Genomic DNA, 13578 nt, shown 5'->3' with positions numbered 1-13578 from the left:
TAAAACAACAAAAGCTATATAAATTTGGCATCTTTGTAATTGAATGGACCCACATTATAAAGATTATTTATTTATTTTTTACCACAAAAGCAAAAAACAAACAATGCAACAGCATTCTGCAAACACATATAATAAAGTAAATACAATAGTGCCATACTCACTATAGGAAATGTGCTAATGAGCTCAGCATGCATGTGGAACCTGCATTCCCTGAATTTAATGGAGGCCATTGTGGTACCATAAGAGGTATAATATAATGTGGACCCAGCATGCATGGATTCCCAGAATTTTATGGAGGCCAGCATAGCACCAGTGGAGGTAGTATTTAGTGTGAGGCCCCTGTCCTAAACAGATCACCTTGCCGATGGCAGACAAGCACAAATAATACTGTACAAAATGTAATATGCCAAGAATCTTACACTTATAACACAGCTTTAGCATTAGTACATTTTCTATAGTGAGTATGGCACTATTGTATTTACTTAATTATTTGTGTTTGCAGAGCGCTGTTGCATTGTGTTTGTTTTTGGTTTTGTGCTTCCAGCCATGGCGACATGCACCCGCGCACTGGGATATGCTGACTGACTCCCAACTTTTTTTCTTTGCGTCATTTTTTACCACACAGTGAACTTCTTAAAAACAAAACCTGCTAAATATTGTTGCAATTGTGTTATTCCCATTGATAATTTATTTCCAGCTTCCTAATACAATGTATGGAATATTAAACAGCGCTATTATAAGTTATTAGTTGTCCTGATAAAACATTCCGTCATAAGGCTATTTGAACAGATTTTTTTTTTATAAGTTATGGTTTTTGAAAGGCAGGGAGCAAAAAATTAAAACTTTACAATGGGAAGAGGTTAAATGTCTTACATTGTAATTATCTCTAAAGAAAAGGCAGTATAAATGTTTTCTTCAAATGTGAAAAAATGTATGCTTTTTATTTAATGCTCAGCAACAATAGATCACATTTATGGCTTCAATGTGTTACTGAAGGTTGCATGGATTTGTCCCAGTTTCCTGCTATACATGACTAGGGTTTTGTTTGCGGTGTGTTATTATTTGTGTGGGTCTAATTGTTTCATATCTCATTGTTTTCAGTACAGCACATTCTTTGAATTTAATGATCGTCTAGAAGCTGTCCTCAAGAGAGCATATATTTACAGGTGAGACACAAACTGTGAAAACTTGCCAGAAAAGGATAATTTATTACACAATGAAATAAAAATCAGCAGCTGCATTACCTTTTCCGATAATCAACTTTAGTCTTTTTAATTTTCATCTCAAAGAAATGAAAAGAAATATATAAAAGCAAAAAAGAACAAAAGCAACACAGACACCAGTTTATAAATGCATGAATTTATAATATTGATAAATGTATTATATGTATGATGCATTATATATGTTATCTCCATTCAAAACTAAAAACTCTGGGGGGGAATTTATCAAGCACTGAATGCCAGAATTCTGGCTTCCAAAAGTTGCAAATAAGGGCTTTGCAACTTTTTGGGTTCACTTGCACATAAATGTTGCGACCTTTTAGACATTGAACCTTCCAATGCCACCTACAGAACACTTTTGTGTCACTTTTATGAAGTGCAACTTTTTAAAAAGTTGTAGAATAGCCCAAGTGCTCATGACAACTCCAGTCTAAAAACTAACCTGAAATACGTACACCTACAATGATAAATTCACAGTCAGTAAACTCCGTCAGTACCCTTGTCAGATTTTAAGGGAAAAATAGAGATAATTTATTTTGGCTAAATGGTGGACACCAGGGGGAGTTTTAGCTAGGACTGTGAGCAGTGAGGAAGCAAGCCCTATTGCTCCTGCTCCAATGGTCTTAGGGACCAGAGAACCAATCTGTGAGACCATTACTCCAGAGAAACTTCAAAGACAAAACTACAGATATTCTGCAATGGCTACAGCATTACAGTCATCAGAGTGATCAGCAACCGTAGCTATCCAGACTTTGCTGCAGGTGAGGGACTACAGCTCAGACACCTATCAGCTTAGATCACGTCCAGGCCAGGCTAACTCAAAAAAACATGCATTACACAGTGGACACCTACAGCTACAAGTGTAAGCTTTCAGCTGTTAGCCAGAAGTTTAGGAGAGAGGCATCAGCAAGATAGCACATCAGAGGTGCTATTATCTGCCACTTTGCCAGCCACCATACCTGATCACCCAGGAAGAGAAATTACACTGTGTACAAACTACTGCTGGATGTACTACGACTTCTAAAGAGATAATTTTATTATTCTTCTTCTGGCCTTATTCCTTATACCACCTTTCCACTGCACCAATCCCCATGGAGCAATGGCTTGGGGGGAGTACACAATGACGCATCATCTCACCAGGACCACTACTACTCCCATCATCTGCAAGGACTTCTCAGGGGCTCGATGGCATAGCTAAATCTCTACCTATACATGGTTGTTCAAATATTATTGAAGAAATGTTGGACGTGCCAGCCAAACTAAACCCTAGTTACCGTGATGTATAGCCTATTAAAGAGCATCTATCAGCATGATCAACCCTATTAAACCATGAATATAGCCTGCTAATAAAAACAATACCTTTTCTGTGGTGCTGCTGCTGAGAAAAATTAATGTTTATTTATATGCAAGTTACTTAACTGGAGCACCGAGGGGCCGGCCAGAACCCTTGGAGCACCGATTTGTTACACGCCTTCAGCTCCAGTTCCTGCTCCCACATACTCTGTTCAAACCTCTGGAGATGCGTTGTAATGAAGCACAGCCTGGTCAACCCTTAGGGCTACAATCGCGTCAGAGGATTCCGGCAGGCAAGCTGGACGCAAATGGATGCATTTGTCAGACGGATCCGTCTCTCAGCTGTCATCCAGAAAAGCGGATCCGGTATTTATTTATTTTCACAGATTTAAAGGTCTGCGCATGCGCGGACCGGAAGAACGGATTCGTCAATGCGGCACTAATACATTTCAATTGAAATTAATGATACAGCATTCCAGCAAGTGTTCAGGATTTTTGGCCGGAGAGAAAAATGCAGCATGCTGCGGTATTTTCTCCGCCCAAAAAAACGTAAGACGGACTGAACTGAAGACATCCTAATGCATACTGAATGGAATGCTCTCCATTCAGAATGCATTAGGATAAAACTGATCAGTTTTTTTCCGGTATTGGGCCCCTAGGATGGAACTCAATACCAGAAAAGAAAACCGCGAGTGTGAAAGTACCCTTAATACATAGTCAGCCGATCCTGACAAAATAAAAATTACAAAATAAAATATTATATCACATGTTTTCTTTTTAATACTAATGCCTTAACCTTTTGCAAATTTTATTATTATTACTTATTAAACATATTATTACCCCAATCAAGTATCATGTTATTTCCTTCACAGAGTTATCAGAACAACCGGTTACCTACTGTTCATCCTTCATATTAATGCCTGCATTTACTACTGGGCTTCCACTTACGAAGGCATTGGCAGCACCAAATGGGTATACGATGGAAACGGCAACATGTACGTTCTGTTTATCCTTATACTTGGCCAATGTTCAGATTGATGTATGGAATGGTTCAAATAACCTTTTAGAGGCTATCTTTAGTAGGGTGATGTGCTTGGCACAAGGAACAGTCGATGCTAATATGTTATCACAAAAGGTCATATTCAGCAGCCACCCATATAACTGCTTGTCATTTACCAGAGCTGACAGTTTGTTATTTCATTAGCTCTACAAATGACACAAAGACAATAGAAATGATGGAATGATCCACGATGAGGTGTATTATTTATAAACACAAGGTATCATGGGAATTTTAGAAAGTAGATCCATGTGACATGCACCATGAGGCTTACAATGGAATTTAAAATAGTTTTAAAGGGAATTGGTCACCATAATATAACAAAAACAAAGACAGGTGTACACTGCGGTCTTACTAACCCTCATACTGGTTTAAAATTCAGAATTAGCCAACATATCCTACTTGGAGGACATGAGCCCGAGCCCCGAGCCAAGGTTTCTTAAGTAGCTCGGGACCTAACGCTAAACCTACTTGGGCCGTATGGGCAATACCAGGAGCCAGTGGGCGAATTACAGGAGCGCAAGGTCGGACTCACAGCAATCTCCCAGTAACCTCCAGCATGTGACAATGCATACAATGGTAGGAGGTAGAGAGCTCTGAGCCCCACCCAAGACTGGCTGATATAGCCCGGGCCTCACATGTGCACCAGAATGCTGCCCGTGGATGGAAATAAAGGCACATTCAGACTATACAAAAATTAAATATACAAACTACATATTGGCGGTGTATTAAAAAGCAGGAAGTGCTCAACCCCATATGCAGTGGTGCATCTATACAGGGGATCTGTCACCATGAGAAAGGGGATCACCATGAAAAAGGGATCTATCAGCATGAAAAGGGCTGTGTAATCTGCAGATAGTATGTTATAGAGCAGGAGGAGCTGAGCAGATTGATACATAAAAACACACAAAAGAAGGCCAGCAATATCACTTCCTTAAATGCAAATATAAAAAATTACTCCAAAAAGAGTTAGAAACCAGTTAGAAAGAAATATGAAACCTAATTTTATTAATACTCATATTAAAAAATATATAAATAAAAGAATCCACACCTAGACATACCAAAAAATATGTCCAGGTAGCCAGCAGGAGATAAATAAGGTATAAAAGGTGCACTACAGTCATCATATGAGGTAATAACCAGAGAATCTAAGATGGGTTACAATGTACCAGGCTGTCAACAAACCTGCCTCCCCAACAAACGATCAATGGGGTAATTTACAAACATTTTTACGTCAGTTTTTGAGGTAAAGTTTTGCCCGACTGCCTTTATGCAATTTTTTAAACCCCTGTGCAACAATATTTTGTTGCATGGTAATTTTTACACCACTTTTGACACTGAGGAATGTTGAGGGTGTGGTGGGTAGGTGCCAGGAGCCGGGCTGGGTCAGGAACTTCGGACCCAACAAATTTACCAACATTTAAGGCTGGAAACAGGCGTAAATGTTGGTGAAAAACTACTCCAGCCAATCTTTGTAAATGACCTCCAATATAGTCCAGAAATATTGTGGAGTAAAAATACAATACCTATACCTTCTGACTGATATAAACTGGTCTCCATAATAGAAATGGTACCCACCCAGAGTTTCTCCCTGTAAGGCCTCTTTCATATAGGAGTCACGTGTGAGGGCCGGATAGGATGCGGTGCGTCGCAGGAAATCGTGAGAGTTTGCCTGCGAGTGGGGTGAGTTTTGTATGCGATTGCGTTGTGGTCTTCAGTTTTTTCCACGCGAGTGCAATGCATTTTGCAGGCGCGTGAAAAAAAACTGAATGTGGTACCCAGTCCCGAACCCGAACTTCTTCACTGAAGAATGGTGATGGACCATGTGATGAGGGCAGTGATGTCACCAAAGGTCCTTTCCCTCCCAGGTCCTCAAAGAAGAAGAAAGAAGACGAGCTGGGCAGCACGAACAAGTGGATGAGATGAGTTTAATTTTTATTTTATTTTTTAACCCCTCCATCCCTAATTTACTAAGCGTTCTGTATTAAGAATGCTACTATTTTCCCTTAGAACCATGTTATAAGGGAAAATAATGAAGATCGGGGCCCCATCCCGATCGTCTTCTAGCAACCATGCGTGAAAATCGCACCGCATCCGCACTTGCTTGCGGATACTTGCGATTTTCACGCAGCCCTATTCACTTCAATTGCGTGAAAAACGCACAATATAGAGCTTGCTGTGATTTTCACGCATCGCACAAGCGGTGCGTGAAAATTACCGCGGGCAAGTAGACTGGCCAGCTGGCCCATGACCGTTACCATTTGTTTTAGGCGTAGAGAATGGTCTAAATGTAAGACCACTCAGAAGCTGTCTTACATTTGCAAGTGGCGGAGGATCTGCCGAAGTTATGAAGAGGCCGGTGGCTTCGGTGGATCCACTGCCAGTGCAGGGCTTTATTAAGACTGGCGGCTAAAACGCCGGTCTTAATAAATGTGCCCCATTGTTTTTACCCTAACTTTTTTTGTTAACAAGTCATGGTTGAACCTATCAGCTATGGCAGTATTCAAAACTTGGAGAATGTTTTTCTCTATTGGTTGGGAATACATTACATTGCAAGCCCATTGGCAACAGAAATAAGGAAGAATAACGTTTGTGATGAAAACCACTTTTTGTAATGAAGCCAACTCGGTGACAGCTGATCTATGTTGATGAATTATCCTTAGGCCATCAATATTAGATTGGTAGCCCTATGGCTCCTTCTATCAGCTGACTGGTGGGAGTCCCAAGAGTCCTACTAATTCACAGCCATACATTTTTGAAACCTTCATAACCCCTTTAATATATAGTTTAGCAGGAATAGATTTAATATTATCTGTAATTTATTGATTTAAATCTATGTTCACTTTGGGCATAGGAGTAAAATAGGAGGGGCTACCCAATGACCACCTAAGCTCAGAATAAGCCAGGACAAGTAGATTTTTTTAATAATGCCATTATTTCAGGGTACATACAGTTGCAAGAAAAAGAATGTGAACCCTTTGGAATGATATGGATTTCTGCACAAATTGGTCATATAATGTCATCTGATCTTATACTGTATAATACTTTAAAAAAAAAATTGGGCTTCGTTTTTCGGGGGGTTTTGTTTTTAGGGCAATTATAGCGGACGGCTCCAGGTTGGGCAATAAATCCCAGTGGGTCCCCTTGAGGCATTTTTTTACATTTATATGTCCCCCTGTGGCTCCCACACTGTATAATGACCCCCAGTGGCCCTTCAGTATAATGACCCCACAGTGGCCCTCCGTTCAGAATAATTACCCCCAGTCGCCCCCCATTCAGAATAATGACCCCCCCCCCAGTGACCCCCACTGTATACTGTATGGAGATTGCACTGGGGGTCATTATATTGAATGTGGGCTCTGGGGGTCATTATACTGAATGGAGGGAGGTTTTTGTATACTGTAGAGAACAATAAAAAATGCATACGTTAACATATATGTTTTTTTTACAATGGAACTGTAGTGTTTTTATTCACACTTGAGGCAAATGCCTGGTGTTACTTTACACAAATTGGAAAGTTCATATAAGACAAGTCACCTTGATGTCAGTTCTGCCTCCAGCAGTCCATGGCAGGCTTTAGGGGGCCTGTTTTCTCCGCCCATGGGTTCTAGCCCTCCAACCTGGCACCAAGCTTCAGATCCCAACACAGAAATCCTGCTGCTGAGCCTAGCTGGCTATTTAAGGACAGCCAGGTGCTGCCAAAAACCAGGACCGGCAATTCAAATCCAGTCCGGTATTTGACCCCATCTGGCTGCAAATCAGCCCAACAGCACACACTGGGAGGAAAATACCTGTTTTTTCAGATCATTCCCCTCACTGCGTCACATACCCCCCCCCCCCCTTGTTCAACCCTGAGGGGGTGAACACTCACCAGACAATGTACTCGGGACAGGGCATCCGCGTTTCCCTGCAACCGGCCTGCCCTGTGTTCCATTGTAAATTTAAAGTTCTGTAGGGAAAGGAACCATCTGGTGACCCTAGTATTTCTGTGTTTGGCCTGGCTCATCCACTTGAGAGGGGAGTGGTCAGTCACCAGGCGGAATTTTCTCCCCAACAAATAATAATGGAGAGACTCGATTGCCCACTTGATAGCCAGGCACTTTCTCTCCATTATACTGTACCTGGTCTCGGCTGGGGTGAGCTTACGGCTGAGGAAGACAATGGGATGCTCCTCCCCGTTGACTTCCTAAGAGAGTACTGCACTGAGGCCTACTTCGGAGGCATCGGTCTGTACTATAAATTCCTTTTTGAAGTCGGGAGTCACCAAAACCGGGGACCTGCACATGGCCGACTTAAAAGTGGAAAAAGCCTCTTCCGCCTGATCATCTCAGCGAACCATAACCGACTTGCGTCCCTTCAAGAGCAACATCCCGTCCGTCTTAGGTATCAATACTATAGGACTGGCCCACTCACTTTTTGACTCCTCAATGACGTCTAGCTGCAACATTAGCTGCATCTCCTCCGATATGGCTTGTCGCCGAACCTCGGATACCCGGTATGGTTTTAATCAGACTTTTGTCTGAGGCTCAGTGGCAATGTCAAGCTGGATTATGGAAGTGCGTCCAGGGAGGTCCAAGAACACATCCGTGTTCCAACTAACGAACTTCCTGGCCTCCTGAGTCTGTTTAGAGGAGAGGCAGTCAGCAATTTTTACTGTGGCAGCTGCCTCTCTTGCATCATACAGAGGGGCCGGTACCTATTCTACTTGAAAACCCGACCGCAGGCTTTCTTCTTTACAGGTTTCCCTATCTTTCTATAGTTTGAGTAAATTCACATGGTACACCTGCTCTGGCTTTCACCACCCTGGCTGGTGTACCTTGTAGTTTACCTCTCCAACTTTTTCGATTACTTCGTAGGGTCCTGGCCACCTAGCCAGGAACTTACTGTCCACAGTCTGTACCAGAACTAAAACCCAATCTCCCGGGTTACAGATCTGGACCTAAGTCTGACGATTATCGACCCGACTATGAGCTTGCTGAGCTGCCTTCATATGCTCTCTTACAAGAGGCAACACTGTTTCTATACGTTCCTGCATCTGGGTGACGTATTCTATAATACTTTTATACGGGGTGGGTTGTTGCTCCCACACCTCTTTGGCTATGTCCAGCAGACCACACGGATGTCTGTCATATAGCAGTTCGAAGGGCAAGAACCCAGTAGAGGCCTGGGGCACCTCTCGCACTATGAACATAAGAAAGGGCAGAATTAGGTCCCAGTCCTTCCCATCCTTAGACACCACTCTTTTTAACATATTTTTTAATGTTTGGTTAAACCTTTCTACCAGGCCGTCAGTTTGCGGATGATAAACGGACGTCCGTAGCTGTTTGATGTGCAGCAACTTACAGAGTTCCCTCATGATCTTGGACATAAAAGGGGTCCCCTGGTCAGTCAGAACCTCTTTAGGTAGCCCCACTCGGGAAAACATCTCTATTTACTCTTTAGCTATAAGTTTGGTTGATATATGTCGCAGTGGCATCGCCTCCAGATACCGAGTGGCGTAATCTAGGACGACCAAGATGTGTTGGTATCCTCTAGCGGACTTCGGTACTGGGCCTATGAGGTCCATAGCGATTTGCTCAAACGGTATCTCGATGATCGGGAGAGGTATTGTGGAAAATTTGTCCATCTCTCTAAACACACTGGGCCAGTAAAACCATTGTAATATCCGGTCCTGTATTTCTGCATTCCCAAATGACCCCCGAGAACATGTTGGTGGGCTAACTCTAACACGAGTTTGCGATAAGCCTGGGGCACCACCAACTGTTCAATATGTTCACTCCACAGCTGGTTTACCGGATATAGCATATTCTGATGAACCACAAAACGGGTAAACATCGACTAAACCCCAGGTTGTTGTGGTTCACCATCAATTATTACCACATTCTCCCAGGCTCGGGATAGGGTTGGGTCCTGGTGTTGTGCTGTACCGAAATTTTCCCCGGAGACGTTAAGGTCTGCCAACTCAGGACCCTGTGGCAAGTCCTCCACGTCTCCCACCATTACACTGAGCGGGGTTGTCTCCCCCTCTTCCACCGAAGTGGTGGTCACCCCCTACTGCTGGCGCTTCAGCCTCAGGTTTACAGGGTTCTGGCCTTCCTCCTGAACAAGGCCAATCTCCGGAGTTTACCCCTGACTCACTGATATCAGTAACTCTCACAACTGGCCGTAGGGCTGGGAAGCCAAGAAAGTCTCTCCCTATTATGAGTTCGTAGTGTAGATTTGTGGCGACTGCCACCTCGTGGGTCCACCTGCAGGCTACCGTGGTTAAAAACACCAGCGCGGTGGGGTAGTCTTTTAAGTCTCCATGGATGCACATGACCCCAACTTTCCAGCCAGTATACTCAGTGGACCGCACTAGGGTAGCCCTTACTAGGGTCACCCGGCTCCCTGAATCCAGCAGCACCTCGGCTTGAGTGTCTCCCACTTCCATCTGGCACAAGTGGTCTAGAGATTCCGGGGTACCTGTTGCACACATTTCCCTGGCATATAGCGACTGACGGTAACCACAATTAGGCCCCTTGCAGACGAACGTGTCCGGATTAGGTCCGGATGCATCCCGGTGCATTGCGTTTTGCACGCGCGTGATAAAAAACTGAATGTGGTACCCAGACCTGAACTTCTTCACAGAAGTTCAGGTTTGGGTTCAAGGTTGTGTAGATTGTATTATTTTCCCTTATAACATGGTTATAAGGGAAAATAATAGCATTCTGAATACAGAATGCATAGTACAATAGGGCTGGAGGGGTTAAAAAAAAATTTTTGAACTCACCTTAATCCACTTGTTCGCGCAGCTGGCATCTCATATGTCTTGTTGTGTGAGGAATAGGACCTTTGATGACGTCACTATGCTCATCAGATGGTCTGTCACATGATCTTTTACCATGGTGATGGATCATGTGACGGACCATGTGATGAACGTAGGGACGTCATCAAAGGTCCTATTCCTCACACAACAAGACAGAAGAGATGCCTGCTGCGCGAACAAGTGGATTAAAGTGAGTTTAATTAATATTTTTTTTTTTTAACCCCTCCAGCTCTATTGTACTATGCATTCTGTATTCCGCATCCACACTTGCTTACGGATGCTTGTGATTTTCACACAACCCCATTTATTTCTATGGCGATTTTCACGCACAAGTGATGCGTGAAAATCACCGCTCATGTGCACAGCCCCATAGAAATTAATAAGTCCGGATTCAGTGCGGGTGCAATGCGTTCACCTCACGCATTGCACCCGCGCGGAAATCTCGCCCGTGTGAAAGGGGCCTTAGTGTCCATGGGCTCAACCCAATGAGGACAGTCAGCCCTTATATGGCCAAGCTCCTGACACTGGCAGCAGACTAACGGAGCCGGGCCCATAGTGGGTACATCCCGGATAAGTTTAATTGGCTCAAATCTCCGGGCCTGGGGTGGAGATTTCCGGTGTTTGACTGCCCCCTCCCAAAAAAGAAACCCTGTAGAGTCTTAGTAGCCTTATAGAGTTCCACCAGGTGTACCATCTCCAGGCTATTGCCAGGAGACACCTGGCCGAGCTGGAGAGGGGGTGGCAAAGCCCTCCAGAACATATCAGCTAATAGTCGATCAAGCATAGCCGTGGGACTTAGCACATCAGGCTGTAGCCACTTTTGCAAGAGGTGAAATAAGTCATAATACTGGGGTCTCGAGGGCTCAGCCAGGATAAACCCCCACTGGTGTACCCGCTGGGCCCGGACTAACACATTCACCCCCAGTCTTGCCAGAATCTCACCCTTTACTTTCTGGTAGTCGGCCGCTTGATCGTCCAGCAAGTCGAAATACACCCACTGACAATCGGATGCTAGGAACGGAGCGACGACCTCAGCCCACTGGTCTCAGGGTAGTTTCTCCCTTGTGGCCACCTTCTCGTACATCGCCAGGTAGGTTTCGCCGTCATCTGAGGGTGTCATCTTGGGAATCGCTGCACGGACCGCTTTCTGGACATCATGGACGCTTTGGGATGTTCCTGCCGTGTTTATAGCCATCACGTGTTGTAATAGCTGCCTGTTGGCCTCCTGTTGTTGCAGGTTGGTTTCTCACTGCTGCTGGTTAGCCTCCACAAGAGCCTTCATTATGGCCTCCATTTTGTCGAGGGTCTCGGGTTGAAATTTAGCTGGTTTAATGCAAGACATACAACAGTGCCCGGAGCAAATATGAAAAACAACAATGCTTCGGTGATCACTCCTGCCTCACTGCGCTTTCCCGCATCCTCCACCAATTGTACGGTTTCGCTCTGGTAGATAGGGTAAGTGGACACAGTACAGAGGCAAAAGACAAGTTCTTAACGCAAAACTTCAGTGTTTATTCACACTTGAGGCAAATGCACAAAACAATCCGTTACTTTGCAGTCTTGGTGTTTACTTCACACACAATGGAAAGTACATCTTGGTGTTACTTTGCACAAATTGGAAAGTTCATATAAGACAAGTCATCTTGATGTCCGTTCTGCCTCCAGTAGTCCATGGCAGGCTTTAGGGGCCCTGTTTCCTCGGCCCATGGGTCTCAGCCTTCCAACCTGGCACCAAGCATCAGATCCCAACACAGAGATCCTGCTGCTGAGCCCAGCTGCATATTTAAGGACAGACAGGTGCTGCCAAAAACCAGGACCGGCAATTCAAATCCAGTCCGGTATTTGACCCCACCTGGCTGAAAATCAGCCCAGCAGCACACGCTGGGAGGAAAATACCTGTTTTCTCAGACCATTCCCCTCACTGTGTCAAAACTGACAGAGCGCACAACCTGTGCCTGGTGGTCAGGGGTGAGGACTGAGTTTCCCAAGGATCATTTATCTATTGGGAAATACAGGGCACAGTATAATATACAAGAATCTATATACTATAAAGATATTAGCCCTGCCCTGGAATAATAATACAATTAGGGGGTCATTTATTAAACAGAAATACACTTATATTAGGCATATTTCTGACACAGATTGTGACGCAAAGGTCCTTAACACCGCAATCTTCAACTTTTCCCCACTCATGCCAGGTCTAAAAAAGGTGGTGTGGGCAGGGAAGAGGATAACATCACCATACAGTAACTGGATACCATCGCCGTACAGTGACCGGATACCACCATCATACAATGACCGGATAAAACTGCCATACAGTAACTGGATAACACTGCTATGCAGTAACTGGATAGCACCATTATATAGTGACCGGATAAAAGGCTATAAGAGGGCACAGGACAGGGAATACCTAGCGGCACTGTACAGGGTATGGTAAGAGGGCACAACGCAGGGTATAAGGTGGCACAGTACGGGGTGGGGGCACAGTCACGTGACCCTGTGATGTTAGAAGGTCCTTATGGTAAATACGGTTTAGACACCACCATAATGAGGGGCAGAGGAGTGAGACAGGGGACTGGGGCCCTGTATGGACAAGAGGGGTAAATACAGCAAGTGGGTGGAAAGGGTTCTGAGGGTGATTTATATAAGAAGTGGCAGGAGGTCTGTGCAGGGCAGCAACAGGAGATAGAAGGGTGGAACAGGATCTCTGGATACATGAGGATGGAAAGGAGACAGCAGGGCCTCCAAGAGGATGAGATAGGGCAGGAAATGGGTGTCAGGAGCAGGTGTCACAGAGGCAAACTGCTTAATGAGGCAGTAAAACAACTAAGTAGCATTGAAGCTGCTGGTCTACTACAGCATCCAGCAGCAGCTTAAAGAGTTCCCTGACCCCCACACCCTACTGTCCCACAGAGAAGAGACAGTCACAGTACAAACTCACTCACACTTCTGCTCCAGCGCTAGGGTCTCTCTCCCCCTCAGGCAGCACGTCCTGTGTAGAGGGGGCATGTCTGAAGCTGGTGAAGCAACATGTCTTCTCTACTGGAGTGAAGAGGGGGCATGTCTGAAGCCCTGCACCACAGGAGCTTGTGAAGAGGTCAGCAGCAGCCGGCCTCATGTGACTATCAGAGGGCCCACCAGAGGATGCCCCCTTGCTCCAGTCTGAAGCTGCCTAAGTGAAAGGACTGCAGGGAATGGTCTGG

General features: G+C 44.7%; 1 protein-coding gene across 1 annotated transcript in view; it reads left to right on the top strand.

The window, feature by feature from the left end:
- CNGB3 (cyclic nucleotide gated channel subunit beta 3) overlaps positions 1 to 13578 on the top strand; it is a 181738-nt gene that overhangs the window by 58276 nt on the left and 109884 nt on the right. Inside the window, exons 9-10 of the mRNA XM_044295380.1 lie at positions 1102 to 1166; positions 3386 to 3508. Coding sequence (XP_044151315.1) covers positions 1102 to 1166; positions 3386 to 3508 — 188 coding nt within the window. The remainder of the gene's footprint in view (positions 1 to 1101; positions 1167 to 3385; positions 3509 to 13578) is intronic.

This window comes from Bufo gargarizans, chromosome 5, assembly GCF_014858855.1.
Source record: "Bufo gargarizans isolate SCDJY-AF-19 chromosome 5, ASM1485885v1, whole genome shotgun sequence".
In the NCBI taxonomy this organism is placed as follows: Eukaryota; Metazoa; Chordata; class Amphibia; order Anura; family Bufonidae; genus Bufo; species Bufo gargarizans.
Note: the sequence above shows the minus strand (reverse complement) of the source record. Positions and strands in the feature narration are given on the sequence as shown.